This window comes from Cibotium barometz, chromosome 41 (assembly GCF_041138505.1).
Source record: "Cibotium barometz isolate CiBa-2024 chromosome 41, ASM4113850v1, whole genome shotgun sequence".
NCBI classification, from domain to species: domain Eukaryota; kingdom Viridiplantae; phylum Streptophyta; class Polypodiopsida; order Cyatheales; family Cibotiaceae; genus Cibotium; species Cibotium barometz.
Window position 1 is genome coordinate 44,077,891 of NC_141086.1, and position 23,957 is coordinate 44,101,847.

The 23,957-nt window shown below is 38.8% G+C and overlaps 1 protein-coding gene and 1 long non-coding RNA gene across 2 annotated transcripts; both read right to left on the reverse strand.

Moving 5' to 3' along the window:
* Nucleotides 1-6,234: 6,234 nt before the first annotated feature.
* LOC147614976 (uncharacterized) lies at nucleotides 6,235-7,105 on the reverse strand. The gene is made up of 3 exons (XR_015262893.1): nucleotides 6,969-7,105; nucleotides 6,796-6,833; nucleotides 6,235-6,684 (listed from the first exon to the last, which is right to left on the reverse strand). It is a non-coding gene; the product is annotated as an uncharacterized LOC147614976 (long non-coding RNA).
* A 14,012-nt stretch (nucleotides 7,106-21,117) lies between these two features.
* LOC147614977 (uncharacterized) lies at nucleotides 21,118-22,363 on the reverse strand. The gene is made up of 4 exons (XM_086779826.1): nucleotides 22,082-22,363; nucleotides 21,929-21,997; nucleotides 21,715-21,783; nucleotides 21,118-21,377 (listed from the first exon to the last, which is right to left on the reverse strand). Exons 1-4 carry the CDS (start codon nucleotides 22,298-22,300, stop codon nucleotides 21,258-21,260), a joined length of 477 nt encoding a protein of 158 aa, XP_086635952.1. The 5' UTR covers nucleotides 22,301-22,363; the 3' UTR covers nucleotides 21,118-21,257.
* Nucleotides 22,364-23,957: the final 1,594 nt, after the last annotated feature.

A 23,957-nucleotide genomic window follows, 5' to 3' on the forward strand; every position in this document is an offset into this window, starting at 1 on the left:
AAACCCATGAGCACTCCCCAAAGCCAAGGGGTGTGTCCCATACTCTGTGATCTCACCCATATCCTGTGATGTCCTCTGTATGCCCACTTCATCCGCTTCAAGATCTCTATATAAAGGCTCCTCTGTGTCATAAAGTGTTGATTGCTCATTGCCCGTACGAGCATTGAAGTCCCCCACCAAAAGAATGTCTCCCAAGTTAGCAAAGCGTATGATGTCTTCATATAATGGCAAATAAGGTGACTCACCCTACTGTGCATATCTCGAGTAGGCAGGAGGAAAATAGCATACGGCAATGTATATGTCCTGTAGCCTCTCTGTGTGAACTCTAATCCACATATATCATGCATCTGCGTCTCTATGTACTACATGAACCATATCCCGAATCTCCTCTCTAACATATTCACCTCGCCTGATCCTCTAGTACTACCTAGTGTACGTGGGTGGGGGTGATAAACCGACTCCCATGTATATCTGCGCACTGTCGGGAGGTGACTCCCTACACACTGATGGGTCTCCGTATAGAAAATGTCTCTATCTTTGAATGTGTCTTCTAAGTATCCTGCATCCAGACGTAGAGATCCATTACAATTCCATACTGTCATCTTTAGGGTCCCATGGGCCGTGCACCGTCATGTGGATCCGTGCTCTGTAATAATCACCCTACCGTCCTTGTACACTGCCCACTTCCCTTCCTTCCGTGCCTCATATACCCGAGGCATATGCTCTTTTCTATGTCCTACTTGTGTTGGTGTTAGATCCTTATCCAGATAAATCTTCTCTCCCTTGAGAGCCATCCTTTTTTATAAGAAGGCCCTCTTCGATCCCATGTCTGGGAACTTCAAGATCAATGCCTGTGCCTTTGTAGCATCCTTGCCCACTCTCCAAGCATCCAATATGGGGAGCTCAGATACTCCCATTTTAGTGCTAAGATCTTTTGCATCCTCTTTGGGGGAGCTTTTCTCATTCCATCTAGTAACTTGCACCACATGTAAGGCCCTGGCATGTCTCCTAGCCTCCTCCTCGAGAGGCATTCATTACCTCAACTTTATCAACTGACACACCCTTGTGTTTCTTCACTACATCAATCCATTTGGTATTCTCTTCAACATCTACTTTTGTTTGCATTGTCACCTCAGCAAAGGATCTGATCTCTTTCTCAACATGTGTTTTCAACTCCTTAATTTCATTAGCAAGTTGGGGTGTTACCGACCCCTTTTGCTCTTCTAGCTGTTTCTTGCATGCCAAAAGTTCTCCTTGGAGTTCCTTGATGAAGACATCTTATCTGTTATGCATTTCTCCGTCTTAGTTTTCTAGGTTTCGGGACCTCAGCCATTGCATCACTAACTTTTTTATACACAACAATTTCCATTACATTCACCTCTATTCTCAAGAGGGCATGCATTTCCCCCCTTTCAGTGCCGTATACATCTCAGCCCACAATTCCGTTAGTATTTCCTTATGCAATTCCTTCCTCATGCATGTATACATGTCGTTCTTCCGGGCTTCCATAGCCTCATACATTTTCTTTTCCAAATCTAGTCGCATGTTGTTCAATTCTGCCGCCTTGATCATAATCTGCACTTTTTCATACATAGAACCGTCTTTGGTTCTAGACATTTTCCCTGCCCTAGATGAGCCTGGGGAAGGCGTACTTTCCCTCATTCTTCTGCAAAAAATGAGCCATGCTTTAGGTGGTGTATGGTAGACACCCTGGTCATCATCAACATTGCACAAAGTATCCATTTCTCATCAGAAGCCCACACGATACATTTGAGAGAGAGAGAGAGAGAGAGAGAGAGAGAGAGAGCTGTATTAACGTCTACTAGAGGCCGAACTCGACCTATGAGACAAATCAATGTACAAGTGTCAATGTATATTGGATGTCTAGAAAAAAAGGACAAAATGAACATGAAATAACCTATGAAAGTACTGAGCTAGTGGGGGGTGTGATGGATGGAGCACAGAGAGATAAGGGGGCTGTTGGTGGGTGAAATAAACGGGCAGGTAGATGAGAAGAGGGTTGAGTAGGTGGATAGGCAACAGAAAGGGAGGGGGGTTGGCGGGGACAGTCGAGCAGGGTCGAGGGGCGGGTGTTGGGGTGGCATGGAGAGAGAGAGAGAGAGAGAGAGAGAGAGAGAGAGAGAGAGAGAGAGAGAGAGAGAGGACTGTGGGGGTGTGTCAAAGGCCAATTGGGTTGCCCTTAGTTTGCAAGAGAAATGCATGTGAACATGTGGGAAAAAGAGAGGCTTGGAAGTTGGAAGACTCAAGAGGCTTGAGGGAGAGGTGAGAGAGAGAGAGAGAGAGAGAGAGAGAGAGAGAGAGAGAGAGAGTCTAGATAGTAGAGAGTAGAGCCTTGTGTGAGAGGCTTGGAACTTGGAAGTTAGAAGAAGCTTGAGGGAGAGAGAGTAGAGAGAGTAGATACACTCATAGAGTGTAACTTGCCCCTTGAAGCTTGACGCTTGAGCAATGAGCAAACTTGCAAAGTGCCAAAGACTCAAGACTCAAGAGACTAGAGAGAGAGAAACTAGAGAGAGTAGATACACTCATAGAGTGTGGCTTGCCGCTTGAAGCTTGAGGCTTGAGCAATGAGCAAACTTGCAAAGTGCCAAAGACAACTTGAGTTCTCGACGATGAGGTGTATGGTCCCGTAGGGATTGCCTAGTCTATAGAGATTGAAGGTTGAATGCTAGATCATCGGCAGAATAAAGTAAAGAGCTTGGATTTCACTATGAATAATTTTAAACAGTGTATCTATTTTTTTAAATATTTTACTTGTAAGTATTGTGTATCATTGATAAAGACTATTTAAACAAACCATGTGTAAGGCTTTTAATTACGAAACTTGTTTATTTATGTCAAACAGTGTGGTAGGATTAATTAGAAAATAAGTTGACATGTGAGTTGGGTGGAAAGTGGGAGGATGGGATGCCCTGACGGCAACATCCTATGGACGGGTGGACCCGACTTAGTCGGGTAACTTTCCAATAAATTAATTAAAGCACTACATTAGATAAATAAATCCCTGGGCAATCCTACTGTAGAGGACTAGGTCAGCGGCTGTGCCATGCATAGATAAGGAAAAAAGTGTTGTTTCTAGAAGTCAAGAATAGAGGTTGCCCGAGTTAAAGTTGATCACTCTATGAGTGGTTTGATTTTAGAAATCCTTTAAAAAGACCACGCTTCCCCTACAAGATAGAACTAAGTCGTACCTAATAATCGTATCCTTGTATCTTACATGGTCAAGGTGTAGACGAGTAGGAAACTACCCTAAGTTAGACTTAGTAGACTGTCTTAAAGGTTTTCCCTATTTAGGAAGCGGGAGACCTTACACCATTGTAAATATCTTTTGTAAAAGAATGACCAACAACAACTTGTCAAGTACAACCCATATGTTTACCTTTTCCAATCAAGTCTTTCCTCCATTGCTCCTCTCAGGAACAACCATACATTCACTTCATTTTGTGTGGTAGAGAAAGTAATTTTATTATCTTTATCCTGCCAAAGCATCGCTTGCAAGGTAAGTTTTCACTTGCCCCTGACATTTTTTCATCCTTTTAAATTTCCACTTAGCCTCTATGTAACCCAATGCCAAAACCTCGTGTACTTTCTTGCATGTCTCTTGAGCAACATTCTTTAGTTGTATCCAATAGGAAAAAGTGAACCCTTATATATCAACTTTGCAAGAATCCTTACCATGAACCCTTGTTAATAAGGGTATCAAGTTAGAATAGGATCCCACTTAGGTCAAAAAGGAGTAGATAGTTGAGTTTTTGGGGGTGATGTATGACTGATTTTAAATAGTTAATATAAATATATATTATTGGTTCCAAAAAAAAGAGAGAATAGGATCCCACTTGGATCCAAAAAGGTCATTTTTCCTCATGTATTATAAGTTGGTCCTTTCACGAGTTGGGGTACCCTCCTTTATCGTCTTTGCAATCCAATTTGCCTTTCTATCGTTTGAATTTTTTCTAGATTTCATGCAGTATAGGCATGGAAATTATACATTGGATCCACATGACACACCAAACATGCACTTTAGAGATTTTAAATCTCTTTCGAGATGCCATTGTACATTTATTCATCAAATTAATATACTTTTATGACTTCTCCCCTTCTCTAATGTTCAACCGCATTTGGTATACTTGTGTCAAGTTAAAGAAAACCTTTAATATTTCATAGTCTTCTTTTGGAACTTCAAAAGTAGCAAGCCACCATATCTCATTTTTTTATTAAACACTAAAACAATTAAAATGCTCTTTTATGATGTTTGTACTTGAGACTCTATTCATTAGGGTCAAGCGTACCCTCTATAACTTATGACCTTCAAGAGTCTCACATTCATTGAGTTTTAATGCAAAATTTAGTGTACGACCACATTCTTGAATTGTCATGTTATAGAACTTGACAATTGCACTTTGTACCTTACATACATCTAGCATAAAATTATTGAATTTCATTATCTTAAATATAAACTCTTACTTATATTTATGCAGATGGCATAGATGCATAGGCTCAACAATGAGCTCCATAACTTTACCATTCAATAATTTTTGTGATTATCCTACATCATATGGTTTTGGGAGAGGAAAAATAATCTTTTATTCATAACTCTTTTAAATCCTTTGTATAATTTCTTGTATTTAGTAGCATACCCACTACAGGATGCCTACATTATGACGTTTAATTTGATGAAAATGAACTGGAATGAAAATCTAAGAACGCCCATATGCACTTTGGCACTTTCAGCGTTGATATATTCATCTAAACAAATGTCGGAAAGAATGTTGAAATACCATCGGATAAGAAGTCTAAATATGTATCTATATAGTCATCTAAATATTAGTCTTTTTTTAAAAAATTATTGCAGACATTTCAAACACTTTTTTAGACGTTCTTTTAATCATACTTTTCTACAATTTTTCAGATCATTATTCCAACCCTATTTCTGACACCATTAGAGATGGATGCAGGTTTTAAATTTTTTGGCATAATGGTGCATCAAGGTGTAGATGTGTACCTAGATGCACCATCGTGCCAAATGTATGTAGACCTTTCTTCAAATCATATCAAATGAAGAATTTGACACAATTACACATTGAGACCAAGATTCATTGATACAAAGATATGATTAATATACGAAATCTATAGCATATATAAATGTTGCCATATAGAGATGAGAAACTTATACACTACCAAAAAGAGTGCAAAATGGATCTATACAACCTCAAAATGGTTCTATACAACTCCATCTACATGTCTAAGAAAAAAGAAGCTCATAGGTGCGAGATACTAAGTGGTATCCATCTACGAGCTATTCTTCTCCTAGCGGCTTAGGTATTGCTCTCTCTAAAAACAATGTAATACCCACAAATCATCCCCTGTAGACTAAAGTGATCTACAAGCTCATAACATATATTCAAAAGGTAAGAAGTCCTTACCAAAACCATAGCTTCCCAATTCACATTCTTGCCATCATGCTCCATTCTCTCAAGCAAGGCATAGGTGCCATTCTTGAATGCATAGGGCTCCTCCAACAGCTGACTAGGTCAGCATCCAATGACCCTCTCTTGTATGCATGCAAAGAACACATAAAAACATACAACTATAAACTTTACACACACATGAGAGGCAACAAGAAGCATCAATACTTACAAAATACTCATAGAATGAGTTCCATCCATGCTCCCAAGGTGCAATCTCCCATGCTTTCCATCTGCTTTGCTGCCACTTCCTATTGTTACGCATACCATTGGGGGTTATCGGTGTGATTTCTCACTTCCTCATCCCATTTCTCTTGGTCCACATGCCAAGGCTTTTTTCCCCTCTTTTCACCGCTTGGGTGATATCAGATTGCTTGTGCTTTATGCAATCTCTCATGAGATTGTAGATCAATCTATTTGGTACTTCCTCACTACGCGAGAGGCTAGCTTGAACTCATTCTTGATTTGATTGCATATCCGGGTTTTCTTCTCTGATAAGAGGTGAGGGAATGTGGTCATAGTGTCATGGGTGAACACTATGCCTCATAGTTGAGTCCTTATCTCCTGTCCTACATTATCAAGAACTATATGCCCTTCCTGCACCGTATAAAGATATTGATTTGCATTGGGGAGGTGGCTAGTATCAAAACACCAACTAGAGCAACACGTGATGAGATGGGGGAGTCTGTAACATTAGTATCTATGGGTGGCCACTCTCATGGAGGGGTAATTGCATCCATGGAATCACCAAGCACCACCACCACTATGACGCAAGCATCTACTACAGTTGGAGGAACGGCCCGAGGGTGGGGTGTGGGTGGGGGATGGCACGAGTGTAACCATGCACATGGTTTATTACAATGGGCCAACCGGCTCATCTTAGGTGAAGTAAGCTTGAGCCATGTCTTGTTGCTTAGGAGTGGCTTGTGCAATGAAAGAGAAGAATTGGTTGGGGCTCATAACATGTGGAGTAGGTAGGATGGTTGGTTGGGAGGTAATGCTAGAGGTTATTGCTGGGCTATAACCCTCGTCCATAATCTACATGCATGCATGGACATGGATTAGGGTTTATGCATGCACCTGTAACATAACACCCAAGGCCATGTGGCCATATATTTGTAAAATGGAAAAATGAAAAAGAAAGCATAAGATTAGATGGCTTACCTCTAATTAGCGGCGGATGGGGAAAGTTGTAGAGTACCTGCATGATAAAATCAAGCAAATAAAGCATGATTAGGGAGAGATAAAGAGGACTTGATATGAAAACATTAAGAAAATAAATAAATATTAGGGATAGCTAAGAAAGGCTTACCTTTGCAAGAAGCAAAGTAGATGGTTGTGAGAAAAGACCTGCAAAAAAACTGTTAAAAAAAAAAATCATGACAAAATCAAGCAAATAAAGCATGATTAGGCAGAGGTAAAGAGGGTTTGATATGGAAAATTCAGCAAATAAACAAATATTAAAGAGAGATAAGAAGGGATTACCTTTGCAAGAAGCAAAGTAGATGGTTGTGCGGCCAAGACGTGCAAAAAACCCCAAAATTAGGTTAGAAATGCTTGCAACAATTTCTACATGATTTTATTAAAAAGAGGAAAAATAGCATATTGTAGAAACCCGAAGGTGAGAATTTATAGTTTAATCATATATTGGGCGAGATACATACATCAAATAATTATATATTTATCATATCTCGGGCGAGATACGTAAATCCAATTAATAATTTATATTTTTATCATATCTCGGGTGAGATATTGAAAGCAAAAATGAATGTTGAAGCCACATATCTCGCCCGAGATAACTGTACCCTAAAATTCCTAAACTTTCCCCTTTCTTTCATTTTCTATCATCCTTTCCTCGTATTTTTCTACGCTATTGTCGATTTTTTTGCCGTCGCCACCATCACCGGATCTCGATTGAGCTATCTTGCTACTAGGACCTACTATTGTCGATCTTGCTCGAGCTGACACTTGCTCTGGTGATTTTCTATTGTTGTTGTCGGACCCACTCTTTTGCCCAAGTAAGCCTAAATCCCTTTTTCTCAAAGATGATCTCTTTTCGTTTTTTTTTTGGTGGGATCAATAGTAACTCAAATCTGTATTAATAACTGAAATCTATATTAAAACTTGAAGGTAATTACTAGATAAAAGATGTCTCTTTGGGAAAGGTAGGCATGTATGACCTTGAAATCTTGCATATTTTATATGTGCGGAATAATGCAACCAATTTTTATCTTTATTTTGTTCAATGACGTTTGATTTTTAAGGATTTTCACACTTATGTAAGTTGTGTATTTTCAATTGATATATGTCCTTGTCATTTGTTCCTTCATATATTTTTTTTAATGATTTATGTTTTCTAGTTTTAGAAGATAAGACATTATCTGTAATGAAGGGGACTTGGTCTTGGACATAAAGGGAGCCCATGGGCATGGATATGACCGGGCAAGTATGGAGGCCCAACATTAATGAGTGTGAAAAGGTGGGAAAGAATATAAGCGAACAAATTCTAATAAGGAGCATCTAATCATTTGACTAATCAAAATCATACTTTCTTGGAGCCCCGAGCTTCCATTTCTATGGTGGTACTCCCTTGAGTTCATGTAGTACTCCATTATAAGTGCATTATCTTTCTCTCTCTCCCCCCATCACTACATTATTTATTATACACTTGATATCCACCTCAAAAAATACAAATCTCCTTTTGTTTTATGATGTACAAATACTCAGACATGTTTCCTCCAAACTCGGGTAGACCATATACCTTAGGGCACAACCATTTTTTAAACAATTTTATAGGTTAAGTCAATCTAAGGGGAGATGAAGAGATTAGATATATTTAAGAGTACTTACGGATAGGGCATTGAGGCCTAGCAAGTCACCATAGAGTGAACTAGTTCTCCTAGTGGACAAGAAGGATATACAAAAGTGTGTGTTGATTATAAGGACAAAATATTTAATATAAAGATTAAATATTTTTTGTTGTGAGGAAGAATGAATTTGTTCATTGGCTTTGTTGAGTGTGATACTTCATAAAGATAGATATGATGATAGGTTACGATTATATTAGGTTATTTGAGGGTGATGTCTTTAAGACATTTCTTAGAACTAGCTATGGGGGAATTATGAGTTCATGGTATTTACCATTCAGACTTGCAAATGCACTAACTATTTTCCAATGGCTATCTTGATATGAATGTTACAAAAGTTTGAGTAATATCTTGTTGATCCGATCTCTCTTGAGTGTAGCTGCATCACAAAACTATTACGAGAGAGAGAGAGAGAGAGATGACTTTTCGGTTACGTGCCACCCTACATTTTTTATCATGGCTTGTGAGGCACATCTAGAGACCATCCCCCTTGAGATGGTTGCACTCTCAGAGGCTTCATACAGTCAGCTTCACGGATAGAGAGGTCCACGTCCCTCCACCATGCATCTTGTTGCATCGTTGGAGGGTATGCTGGAGACTCTACGTTCCCTCGATGATGTAGAGTCTTTGATAGCATGGCTAGATACACAGCAAGGTGGATGAGTACGTCACAACTTGTCTCATTGAGAGGTATCTCAACTGCCCTCTATCAGAGAGAGGACATTACATTTGTTCATTCATGAGGATGGGCAAGTCGACTAGAGGGCCGCTTAAGGTGGCTTCATGCACCCATGCAGCTATCGCAGTCCACACTCTATTGTGATATGTGGTGTATTATGGTTCCTTACCCCATCACCATGAGATTTTGATCTACCTCGCACAACAATTATCACAATAGTTATATGTAGAGTTCATGTTGGGGGTTGAGGTAGATTATCATGATCATCGACCTGACACACTGGCCATGGTGTGGGCCACCTTCAGGACCAGGACAGGAGGCACAGTGACCATGCTAGGCTTCTCCCACCTACAATTCAGACACTTCGTGGATTGGAGATGCTACCATTTGCCACAGTGCATGAGCTAGGTGTGGGCCACCTTCAGGACCAGGACAGGAGGCAGGACAGGAGGCACAGTGACCAGGCTAGGCTTCTCCCACCTACAATTCAGACACTTCGTGGATTGGAGATGCTACCATTTGCCACAGTGCATGAGCTAGGTGTGCAAATTGGTCACCAATTCCATCATGCGCCACAAAGTCTATTCGACATGTCGTGGCTCTCTTATCGGAGCCGACCACTAGCACAGTATTCTCCCAAACCCTTCTACAGTAATTCAATTATGATGTTTATTTCCACCTTGGGGAGTTATCCACCTATATTTTATCTTGCTTGTGTAGGGCCCTGCATAGTTTCACACCTAGGCTTTTACTTCAGGCCAAGCCAAGGAGAGAGTTGGTGTAGCATCACCTTTACCAATACCCCCTTGCCATGTGAGAAAATTGTTTAAATTATTTTCCCATTGCTCAAGTAAGCTTTCTTGTATTTATCTTAATATTGATCACTTTCACTTTTTAGGATATTGAGCTAGATGAGCTTTGTCACAAACATGTGTCACAACTCACTCTGGAGAGGTAGGAGTCACACCAAGAGTCTGAGCACCAAATACAGTTAGTCCATGAGGTTGACATGGAGAGACAGATCACATACTACCGTGCAGAGCACTCTATGAGGGAGTGGAGATAAAACTTGGCAGAGATGCAGCTTGCCATCGTGTGATGCCAAGGTGTCCGACTTGTTGGTGTAGTAGTGTAGAGTTTGGCCTATATCACCTTTGGAGGATAGACGACTTGTACCCAAGGTCAGCAAAAATGACTGTGGATCTTTTGTCATGGAGCCCATCGGTAGCACTAATCATCGACAGGCTATCCTAGATATCATGGCAAATGATGGATATGTTGCTAAGGATATGCTTGAGGATTTTGAGATTCCCGTAGAGAGGGATTTATCACAAAAGGAGGAGGAGACACAGAGAGTACGATGGGCCCGCATTGATGAGTTTATCTTACAGGCTCGGCAGGTTGCTTTACGCTGTAAGATTCCTCCCTCCAGCTTTTGAGGTGTACAGGTGTAAGAAGCTCCCCTTCTGATCTTGTAATTATTTCCCTCTTTGAAATAAAAAAAAGATTCTGTTTTACCCTATTTTAGCCTAGAGAGAGAAAATGTCTAGAGAGAGGTAATCCAAAATTGAGATATTTATTGATATAAAAATCCTCCTAGTGTCTAAAATGGTTTCCCCAGAAACAAAAATTCAAAAAGAACTTTCCAATGTGCATTTGGAATTAATTGAAAAGAAGTATAAAGGATCTTAGTCTAAGGGTCTAGATTTTCAGAAATTTTTGGATCATGGTCCGATTAAGGTTCCTATGGACCAATAGGATCAATCTAAGTGTAGGGAGGAGATAAATCCAATTTATAAAAGAAAAACTCCCAAAAATGAGTAAATGCTCACATAAGATGAAGAGTTGACTAAGGACAAGGTTTATTAGTAAAAAAACTATGAGTACTACTAAAAAATGAGATATTTTGGGTCTAATGATCAGGGATTTCATTAACGTCTTCACAATTTCGTGATCATGTTAACAAAACCTATTGTTAACATATTAAAACTTGTGATCACATTGTATATTCACATGACCTGAGAAATGACCTGCCGGAACCCACTATTCCAGTAACACCTCCGGGCTTCTACCATTCCCGGCGGGCCCGCCGGGGTATGAGGTTTTCCCGGCGGGCCCGCCGGGAAAGGTAAAAGCCCGACGGGCCCGCCGGGGAAAACAAAAAACACCGGCGGGGTATTATTCTGTATATAAACACTGCCCGACACCCATCGTACAACTTTTGGGAAGATAGTCCTTGTTTTGGGGGCGTGATATCTCTCCTCAAAGTACTTGTAGAGCTCTCGAGTTGCTAGAAGTGTCCTCTTGGGAAGAACGTCCTTATTTTAGGGGCTGTCGTCTTTCCTTGTAGGCACTCCTAAGGCTATTGGGCCACTCGTCCTTAGTTCTTTGAACTGGGGGCAGGGTGTGGTTCGTAGCTAATACTTGCGGAGATTTAGGGACAAATTTGGAGTCATTCAGCTTTGCATTTGAGCCACGTACGTAATCTACCTCATTCTGCTTTATGAATGGTTTGATGGAGCCAAGAGTCCTACTTAGGGGCTTGTATTGGTTCTTGATACTTGATATAGTTTAGAGTAGACAAGGGTCTATTGTCCTATACTAGAGTATTGGGCAAGCATAGATCTTTGATTTTTTTTTGTGAATGTTAGAGAAGGTCTATTGTCCTATACTAGAGTATTGGGCAAGCATAGATCTTTGATTGTGTAAAGTATCCTTAATTGGGTACAAAAGGCATCCTTCATTGGGGGTGCAATGTGCATGATAGTTTCGAAGTAGTTATACGTGAGTGATTTGTTGTTTTTTCATTTGTGTATTCATTGTTATATGCTTGCAATCGACTTCTTGCAGATCGAGCAGATAAACTTCTTGCAGATCGAGCAGATAAACTTGTTTACATGTACTGCAATGAAAAGATCTTGCGAGACATCGAAAGCGAAGAGTATGAAGAAGATATGCCCAGATGGATGTACAATTGTGAAGATGTAGTAGACGAGAACTTTGATGTTGGACGTACGTTGTGCACCACCCTTGAGATAGAAGACAATTTAGACATTGACTTAGATGAGCTTAATTTAGCAGACGAGAGAGTAAACGGTGAAAGAATTTTGGAGCAAGATACTGACATAGAGGAAGAAGTCACTTCATTAATTTAATAAAAAGTACTTGTACAAATGATCATATTTGGAGAAATTATCAATACAAAAGTAGAATTTGTTTTGCTTAGCTCTCATCTTGAAATAAATTGCGAATTGCACTAGGAGTTACATCTAAAGGTCCTGGTGGTTTATATTCGCTAGCCATACCGAACACTGTATAAATACCTTGATTTATTGGGACATTGCACAATGCACATGTGGAAGTATTTTGCATTTGTCTCACTAAACATATTAAGTGGTAGTAGTGTCCACATGGTAGTATATACTGGCCGCTCCACCCATCGAATACTTTCTAACATACAGGACATTGGGGGGTGGAGGAACTTGTAGCCTCAGCAGAAACTCCCACAAGATCAGGATGTATCAAAAAATGAGAGATGTGGTTTCCTTGGCGCACAGGAGCAATACGTGAAGAGATGCTCTGCACGTCTTGGCTGATCTTTGTTAGCTGCTCTTGAATTCCTCTATTGGCCGGGGGAGGAGTTGACGCTTGAGTTAATCGGTCAGCTTCTTTCTCCTTCTCTGCTAGCTGTGCCCCTAAGCTTTCTTTGACCTGGTTTAACTCCAGTCCGGCGCCCTCCACCATGAGAGCAAGTTCTTCTCTTGTGAATGTAACTGTCTCTTCACGTATGTCGTGGGTGTTGACAGTGGCCTCTCTGGAGGCGAAGTCCACTGGAGTTTCCAGTATAAAGTGAGCATATAGCATTTTAGCAAAATACAGTGGAGCGTCGGCGTTATGGAGAGGACGGCCGTACACCTCCAAGAAAATGCGCTGGGCATTAGTTTTGATATCATTGTGAGTGCAACGAGAAATCTTCCATCTTCCCTTCTTTATCTCGCCATCTGGACATGGCCATATTGCCTTTATCATCTCTGTGGTTACCCGTTTGTTTATGTCTTTCCATTGGGCATAAGTTGGATTTGTCCATTTCGATAATCTGCACGCTGTTCTTGTAGCTTCGCGGGCTGTCAGGCCATGTGCAAGGGCCTTCATTCTCTCGTATGCCTTCTTGGCTAACTCCTGATGCTCGTTCGCTTGTGCCTGCTCCATATCTGCATGAACGTAAACGACTTTAGGATTTTAATGAACTGTAAAGATCAACGTAAGATAAATTGACCATTGCTCTCAAAATCTTGAAGTCAAACACAACGAGAGGAGATATGTATTGCAAAGACTCGATGAGAAATATCCACTTGACTCCAAAAACACTTCAAACAATGCTCGCACATCAAATTTTGAAGAGAAAACATAAACTTAAACACCAGAAGAGGAGAGAGATATTGCAAAGACTCAATGAAGAGAGAAACAAAATTTTGAAACATTGGACACATCAAATTTTGAAGAGAAACAAAATTTTGAAACATTGGACACATCAAATTCTCAAATTCCTGAAACTTCATCTCTTGATACTGTATCATTACAAAGTCGGGGTGAATGCCACCGATAGCTCTACAAGAGGACGTTGTGCCCTCGTAGGGTCAGTATTTAGTGACCTAAAAAATTCAACTACTTGCAAAATTGATTTTCGCTCATCGCGATTAGGCAGAAACATCCAATTTTTGACTCTATGAATAATAGTATCCATGGTAACTTTGTCATGGGAACTATTATCCATCCACAACTCTTGCACTTTCTTCCAAAAGTCATATAAAGTTTGTAATAAATATCCCAAGGCAAAAACATCAGATGCAGGAGTGTATGCATCTGCCAAAAATGGATCATAAAGCTCTGGGGCAATCCACGGCCGTTTATTTCGCTCTCTGTCTGCGTAGGAGACTGCCTGTGCCACCTTCTCCGGGTTCTTGTCTGCTTCAAAAACAAAATTGAGAGACACCCATTTTTGGGCGCTCTCAGCAGCAACCCCCAATCGATAAGACCTATGCGTGGCTTTAGCTCTTTTGTATAATCCAACACTACATTAAAAGGATGTAGGTCGGTATGTACAATACCTGCCATATGTGCTGCCGCTACACCTTCCACCAGGGCATGCATAATATGTGGCATATTTATTACTACCTCTTTTATTTTTGAAAGTTCTAGATGACCTAAAGGGATATTATCAGGCGGGGGTTGTCTCCATCCTCGATCCAAACGAAAAATGGCTCTGGTGAACTCACTGAATCTAAAGGGAACCTTCAGAAGAGTATCACCAAGAGCGCCGCCATTATAGTACGGGAAAATTGTGATCCAAGGAGCCTCTTTTGTAAAGGCAATGCATCGGACAATCGATGGATGTAGCACTTGCATACCCTGCTCTGCCTGGAAGCTCTCGAACTTCACGCTGCCTTCTCCTTTGTAGTGCTTTCCGCAAAAAGTGATGTGCTCCGGTAAAAATGATATACCTTTAATTGCATACTCTTTTACTGTTCCAAACACACCGGAGCCAATTGTTCGTCCTTCGTGAAGAGCTTCGTGTGGGATGCCAATAAGATGTGTGCACATAGAATTGTAGATGGTACGATTAATGACACCTGTACCACTTGCATCTGCCTGACTGGACGTTGCAGCGACGTCCTGGGCAATTCGCACTCTTTTGGGGAGGGACTCTGCATCCAACGCCTTCATGCGCTTGCTCTTGGCCCTTTGCTCGCTCCATACAATGTCCCATAACTGTAGACGTTGCATGTTGGCTTCAGGCGGGGCAGCATCTCTTAGATCACTGCACGCTACTCGCATGCTCCCCAAAATGGTTCGTGTTATGTGCTGATGGTTGAAATCTGCTATCTTCTGTCTATCTAGCAGCTCAGCGTTGCCTCCGCTTCGAAGCCGACGCTGTGCATTTTCCCATATTTGAGATCTCGCATGAGTATCTCAGACTCATTGATCTTCTTGACGACATCATCAGTACATTGTGATACTGTGATGACCGCTTCAACACGAATTGCTCGCAGAACAATTTTGCGCTCTTCGGGAGAAAGCATGTTGATCGTCTTCGTAAATCTAGCAAATAACACTAAACATAAAAAAATAAAATAATTTTAATGAACTCAATATCATCCAATACATCATCAAACATGAGAAAACAGCAATAAGTGTATCATTACTTATCAATGATCAAACAAAAACAGAATATATCAAACATTACTGAACTCAACATCATGCAATACATTATCGAACGTGAGACAACCGCAACAAGCGCATTATTACTTACGAAGTGTATACATTATCGAATGAGAGAGAGAGAGAGAGGGGGAGGAAGAGAGAGAGGTGTGACAGATAGAGAGAGGAAACATTAAATGATATTTTTTATAGTTTTGTGAGTTCCTAGAGAGAGAAAAATAATGTTTTGTAATCCTAAAGCACTCCTCATCTACATACCTATCGTGATAGAGAGAGATGTGAAGTGTATCATGAGAGAGAGAGAGAAAGAGTTGTGAAGTGTATCATTGCGAGAGAGAGAGAGAGAGAATTGTGAAGTGTATCATGAGAGAGAGAGAGAAAGGAGAGGAAGAGAGAGTTGTGACAGATAGAGAGAAGAAACATTAAATCACATTTTTAATGTTTTTGGGAGTTCCTAAAGAGAAAAATAATGTATTGTTTTAATTTTTAAGTAAATAGAGGGAGAAAAAAGAAATTATTAAGAATTATGTATATTTTAAGAGAAATAAAAAAAATCATTATCTACACATCTATCGTGTTGTGAAGTGAATCATGAGAGAGATAGAGAAAGAGTTATGAAGTGTATCATGAGAGAGAGGGGGGTAAGAAGAGAGAGATTCATATTTTTTGAGTTACGAATCACGATATTATAAAATAAAACGGTTAGACAATATGATGTAAACTTTGATCCATGAAATACTAATGCCGCGTTAGCAACCAAGTATCGCATGGATCAAACACAATAAAAACAATACAAGTCAAATCAAACAAATTTACGACATTTATTCGACCGCGTTAACGATCATATGCCGAAATACGCAAGCAAATTTATGACACTTTTTCGACCGCGTTAACGATCAAATGCCGCAATATGCAAAAAACATTTTATGCACTAGCGGACGACACCAACTTGCCGTGTTAATGACAAAATGCCGCCCGATTCTATGGGAATACCAATAGGATACGAACATACACTGGCCGCGTTACCGACCATATGTCCGCATTTGACAAAGGGAAGGGAAGGGAAGGTGACATCGCCATAACGATACTATGCTTGCCGCGTTACCGACTAGTACCGCTACGGCGTGCCATACTTACCATAGGACACAGACTAGCCGCGTTACCGACTAAGTGTCCCAGGATAAGCACCATTCCGAAGAATGGCCTTACACACACACACCAGTCGTGTGGCGGGCCACCCAAATCCTACCGCGCATTGCGACAATGGGCGGTTGCCCGCACGAACTCACCCACACACACATCCCTCGTGTGGCGGACCACCCACATCTTGCCGTGCATTGCGACAGTGGGCGGCTGCCCGCACGAACACACCCACATACACAAACACACACACAAGTTTTTTATTACCTGTGTATGCTGTCAGCAATGAAATCCCAAAGGGCCCCCCGGGCCCATATATATAGAAAAATGTACCCCGCCGGGACCCGCCGGGCAAAGCAAAAGCCCGGCGGGCCCGCCGGGGTATATCAAAAGCCCGGCGGGATTTTTCCCGATTACCAGGTCGCTTGCCACCGGCTTTTTTGTGAACATGTTAACATGTGAACATGTTAATAACATGTTCACACATGTTATTAACAAAAAAAATTTTGTGATCACGTGAATATAAAATCCCTGCTAATGATTCAATTTTGACACCTTGGTAAGGAGAAGGAAGCTCTTCAAGGAGGCGCCTATTTCACTTGTGTGGTGGATTTTTAAACTCAAAAATATTGTGATATTTTTATCTCTCCTCTCTCCTAGATCAAACCAAATCAAAAGGGAGCCAAACTAGGTCCAAATCTTATCCAAATTCAGCCAAACTAAACCTAGAAAATTCTAGAAACTAGTTGGACTTGGTTAGAGGCCTCCCTCACCTATCAATATATCCTTAGCCCTTTGTAAAAAAATATGAGAACTATACCATGCCAGTATTATACTGAAATAATGATATTTTTTATTATCCTCTAAAAATCCTCCGAAAGAGATTGGAGCTTCTCTCTCTCTTCAATCTTCCTTGGTGACTCCAACAACATACCAAACCAATTGATTGGTTGGGGGCCTCTACTGTGATCAAAAAATCAAGTAATTTAGGAGGTAAAGTGTGGATTATTATCTTCTTTTTCTTAAATCTGCAAATGTTTCTCTTCTCAACCCCTCTCAAGCTTGAGAAGCATTAATTTGAATGGCTTTTGAATACTATTGAAGTTCTTTAATGTATTGTAATGAAAAAATACATAAATTTCCATTTATGCTTAATTTATAATGGTTTTTAAGCATTTCTCTCTCTCCCCTAAAGAATGGTCATTCCTATGACCTATTCTCAATTCAAATGAAGCTTCTCATAAAGCATTTCTCTAATCTAAAAGTAATTTCTATGCTTGTCTAATTGGAGGCCAAAATAATGGCTTTTAATACTTTTATGCTATTTAATTTATGGTAAAATTAAGAATCAATCCATAATTGAATATTGATCCAATTAGTGGTTATTCTAGTCACATGAATAATACTAAACTTTATTCTTTCAAATTTATTGAGAATTATCAGTAATAGACGGAGCTATGGTAAAATTTTTGAAAAATAAACACATAAATCATTTTCATTTATATTATGAAAAGAGGACTTCCTACCATATTCTAGGATTAATCATCCTAGATTAATTGAATGATTCTCATTATAATCATGGAAATTTTGATTTTTATGTTTATGCATAAATAGTAATAAGCAAAAGAGGAATTTCTAGTAATTCATTTTTAATGTTAAAAGAGGAATTCCTATGACATTTGGAAATTCCATCATTGAGATGGAAAAAGAGAAATTCCTAGCATATTGGAATTAATGAGTATTTTAATTAAATTCAAAGATAAAATTTAGATAAATTTATTTTATCTATAAGAAACATTTAAATGTTAAAAGAGGATTCCTATGACATTTGGAATTCCATCATTGAGATGGGAAAAGAGAAATTCCTAGCATATTGGAATTATTGGATAATTCATTTAAATTCAAAGATGAATTTTAGATAAATTTATTTTATCTATGAGAAATATTTAAATGTTAAAAGAGGAATTCCTATGACATTTGGAATTCCATCATTTAGATGGGAAAAGAGAAATTCCGAGCATATTGAAATAATAGATATTTTATTTTAAATAAATTTATTTTATGAGAAATAATTGATGAAAAAAGAGGAATTCCCATGACATTGGAATACAAATAATCAAATGCAAAAAGAGGAATTCCCATGGTATTTGAGATCCAAGAAATTAAATGGGAAGAAGAGAAAATTTTAGTATAATTCAATTTATGATTATTTACCAAAAGTGAAAATATGGGTAGAATTGATTTCTACAAATCCCATGAATTCTTTTATTCAAAAGAGAAATAATGAATATAATTCAATTGAGGAATTGAGAAGGAACATGGAAATAGTCGTCGAGAAAAAGAACCTTTGATTAGGCCAAACAATTGGTAGAAACTTAGAAAAAGTCCCATTATCAATATCAAACTAGAAAAAGCTATTAAATGGGAATAGCATGTGAATGGATGTGATAAGATGTGTATGGGATGTGAATGGATGTGAATGGATGTGATAAGATGTGTATGGGATGCGATAGGATGTGAATGAATGTGATAAGATGAAAATAGGATGTAATTTGGCCTATGAACTTTTATAAAATTGAAAAGCTTAGAGGTAACCAATGTGATCTCAAAAATAAAATCCCAATTTTCCTTCACTACATGCCTGATGATATGAAAAAAGGAAATGTTCGATTTTCACTATCCATGTGTTTCAAATAATTCCATAAATTTCTTCAATATAAGGACATAAATATGTCCACGAACACGTTTCTATCCTATTACCAAACTAGTGTTAATAAAGGATGGCTAAAAGGAGTACCAAGTGTGCCTCCTTCCTTTGAAAGCCTTTACATTTACAAGCATAGGTGAATGTCCTCACGTATCATTTACATCCTTCATCCACTGAGGTTAGGCAACATTGCATTCATCCTCCCAAAGGATTTTCAACATCTTTGGTTGAGGTAGGTTAGCCATGAGTGAGTGAATTTGGTACTAGGTGAGGTTGCTAAGCGGATAGGAATAAAGGGTGGTGCACCTACACCAAGATAATCACTATTAATGATAGGACTCTTCTAGAGTGCCTCTATGAGAGTGGTGATACCAATATTAGTCTAAAGGATACTAGACAATTATCGTGGTGCACCTACACCAAGATAATCACTAATAATGACATGAATCTTCTGGAGTGCCTCTATGAGAGTGGTGATACCAATATTAGTCTAAAGGATATAGTGATACTAGACAATCATCTTTTCCCCTTCTTATTTCAATTATATTATCACTATAATCACAAGATTTTATCTTACCTATAAATGCATTTTTTAGTCCCAACTATTTTGGGCATGACCTTGTAGAGAACCAGGTCCTACATTTTGTTGAAATATATGTAATCAAATCATCCATTTGTTAGATGCTTTGTGTAAAGACTCTTTTTGTAAGTGTACAAAGGTTATAAATATACGTGAAAGTTCTAAATAACTTTTAAAAAATATTGGGGAGGACTAAGTTAACCTTAGGTACACTCTAATAGTGTAAAGGTGTCACATACGTTAGAGATGGCCTCATTTGGATATAAAAATTGGCTATTTTGAATAAAATTAGATCCATTGGCAAGTATTGCCAACCTTGAAACTTACCATAAAGACCCAACACCAACTTACCATAAAAATGGATCTAATCACATCTAACAATGCATTTAAAATGGTAACATGGATAATATAACCCTCTCACACAAATTTATTGATCTTTATGAATTAAACATTGATATATGTGAACCATAACCCTATAAATCACACAAATTCGTACACTTTCTTGAATAAAGTATTGATAGAATGGATACATTGTTGCTGGGTCTCTTGGAAAGTGGAAATTCAAGAAACATATTTTATTTTTTGACCCTAAAAAAGGAGAGTCCAAATCAAAAACATACTATTGTATTATTGTATGTAACATTGCCAATTGTTTATGTTTGTGATAAGATATTAATGATCTCTTGAAATTCCTGGTGTTGAGAAACATCTTGATATACATACTGGGTTTGACAAGTATGATTATCTACTCTTTGTCAAACACAACTTACTCCCTCTCCACGTGGCCAAATGATCGCGAGAGGGAGAAAAGGGGCCAGGGAGAAAGGAGGATTTTTGGATTTTTGAAATTTGAAATGAAGGTATAATTTACCATTCTTAGGAAAGTATTTTTCATTGTATGGCCTAGCCACAGCATGTGTGGGTTACCTACTTGTAGACTTTTATTCTATGTGATATTCGTTAGTTGAAATGACCATGTTGCTATATCTAAAATTCGTAAACAGTTGCCTCTCACCTACCTTGATATTACGTAATTCTTGTAGCTAAAGTCTTCTTTAGTACATTAGAACATTGTAATAGGGGAGTTATTGAGGCTGATGCACTTGAAATATATATATATATATATATGAACCTCAAAAGCCATGCAATAATAAGCACCGCTATAAACAATGCTACTCAAACACAATAAGCCTCCCTATAAGTCTTACAACCTATTACCAAGCCATCTCCAAGGAGCTTGGATTAGGTATACTCAATGTAAGAAACTTTTGGAGATTTATAACTCTTTTGGTTCTCCCAAAATTTAAGAAACTTTTGGAGATTTATAACTCTTTTGGTTCTCCCAAAATTTAAATCCAATTTTCATGACCTTACATACAAAATTGTAAATTGTAATGCACATTCAAAAACATTTGCACATCTTTTTTATGGTAGGTGGAGACGTGGGCTTGTAATGTACATTCTTAGAAGCTAGTAGTTCCCAAAAGGATACTATGGAGCCAACATTAATTTACATGATGTGAAAAAGCACAAAGACTAAAAGAAAGCAAATAATTACATAAAAGGCCTCAACATTTGTTGCTTATAAAGCTTTCGTGAGTTTTGAGAGTGGCACTATGCATAGACCTTTACACCACAGAGCTCCCATTTCTTGGTTTGATGAGGAGGAGACTCTATTAATGTCCAATTCATGGTGGAGTGCCTGCAAAAAAGAGATGCAAAAGAGGGGTTAGTTAAAAATCCTTTATTAGTATACAAACAAATCAACTAATTATAAGGAAATCCGACTTTTAAGAGTATCATTGGATGCCAAAGAGGGGTTAAGGGTTGATTAAATATCCTTTATTAGTATACAAACAAATCAACTATTATACAAGAGGGGTTAAGGGTTAATTAAATATCCTTTATACAAGAGGGGTTAAGGGTTAATCAACTATTATACAAGAGGGGTTAAGGGTTAATTAAATATCCTTTATTAGTATACAAACAAATCAACTAATAATAAGGAAATCCGACTGTTAAGAGGATCATGTTGACACCTGGATCTCCCTCTCCATGTCTTTGACATACTCTATGACAACTTGCAGCACATCCTCTTTATGCTCCAACTGCACCCGTTTGGAAACGTTGCAAAAATATAACTAAAGAGCTATGGTTTAGGCTCCATTAAGGCATTAATTAATTTTGCAGCAAAGCAATGGAAGGTACACCAACGCTAATGTATAACATGGGTTAATTAGTTGGGACTAATACTTCAAAGCCTTGAGGAAGGAGTTGCTGGAGGATGCTGATTCGGTGCTCCAGGGGGTCATCGGCCTGCACCTAATCAAGGAAAATAATCCAAAGTTATGCAAAACTGCAGCACGGATTAGTAGTTACTAAAATGTAATTAAGCGTTGCACATACACGATCGTTGGGCTCAGTATTATTGTTGATGCAGGGATACTTCTCGTGAGTGATAACATAATTTTCGTCCAGCTCTCGCCTGCTGGCTGCAGCAGCGTTATCAGACTGCAGATCAATCATGAGAGATGTGCTTTTTGCTTTCTTTCGTGGGGGGATTAGGCTACTGCTGCAAGAATTAATGTGCTTTCGTTTAATTCTTGTGACATGATCCCTATCCATATGAGTGTATTGAGCGTAGATTAGCGTAGGTTAGGTTCTATCTTAATCTAAAAGATGGATAATTAGGAGCTGCTGTTTATGATTAAGCAAGGCGACGACGTTATAAACGTAGAGATTCACAGCGACAGTCATGCAATCAGGCGCGGAAAATATTAAGCATCACGCAGGCCTCCACGTCGCGCACATGTAGCGGCTTCAAGAGAAGGTGGTGGAGGGCAGCCCATGATTAAGATGAACTCTCGACCGTATGATGACGAGCCTGCTTCGGCGCCGCCATATCTATCGCCACCTTTGAAATATAAATAATGGTAGTGATGACAACGCCATCTTTGACTCGGCCTCACTCCACAAGGGGGTGAAAGAGTGTGTGTGGAGAAGGGGTGAACGAGTGTGTGTTTTTCCTTCCCAATTCCATATGTGTGTTTTTCCTTCCCAATTACATATGTACGAGTTATGTCTCCCCCTCCGTAGATGGCCACAGAATGACATGTGGGTGAATGTTGTGGTAAAGACAAGAATCGTGAAAATAACAGTGTACATATGTGGATAGTAGAAGGGCCAATATATAATGAATACCATTCGTTTTTTCGTATTCTTTTATTGAGAATGCTTACTTTTAGAAACTTTACTAACCAACTTTTACATGAGGTAATAATATTATGATGGGTTCAAACTTCTGGTTGAGAATTAATTTAAAAGGCAATTGGCAAGCTTCTTTTCTAATATATGGACATTGATGGGGGCAACAACATAGTATGTGAAGGACTAACAGATGGGCAAATTTTAACAAATGGCACACATTCGCGTTAATTCTTTTTTTATGGGGAAAACCCTTGCAGGCTAATTGGCTATGCACATCAATGGTGTACATCACAAATGCTTGACTTCAAGGAGATAGGAGTGGTTGACTTGGCCTTCTAAAGGTTGACTTGGCCTTCTAAAGGTTCTTGCGGAGGAGCTATAACATTCATGTCTTGCTACATGGATAATGTAGGCATGGGGGACACATGTGCATGAAAGAGAGAGAGAGAGAGAGAGAGAGAGAGTTCCTAACATTAGAAATGTTTAGGATTTCTAAGGTTTCAAAACCTTAGTGAAGTACCCTAGAAAAATAAGGCTAAGTCTTCATGAAACTTAATTTCTCTAATTGATTGTTTCTTCATTTTTCACAAATGGTAAGCCCCTATTGAATGAACATATTTCAATACACTAGTCCCAATAAAGGCATCCCATAATATTGCCTTCATGAAACTTAATTTCTCTAATTGATTGTTTTTTCATTTTTCACAGATTTCAATACACTGGTCCCAACAAAGGCATCCCATAATATTGCAATGTGTAAATATGTTTTATGCTTTGAAATTCATATATGAATGTAATACATTTAAGCAATAAAGTTCCCCAAAAAAAATTGTATATGAAAAATCTAAGCATAGAGGACTATATATATATATCTTAAACACAATGTAAAGGAGGCTTGAATTTGTAATCTTGAATCTGCAATGGATTACATGATGGAACCTTCGAGTATACTTTTATTCCTAGGATCTAGGACGGATCTAGAAAACTAGTATTCTTTATTTGTTAAGCTTTCATGCTAGTAATACTCAATTTTAAGAACATTATATTTTCTCAACATCATATCTTAACTAAACTT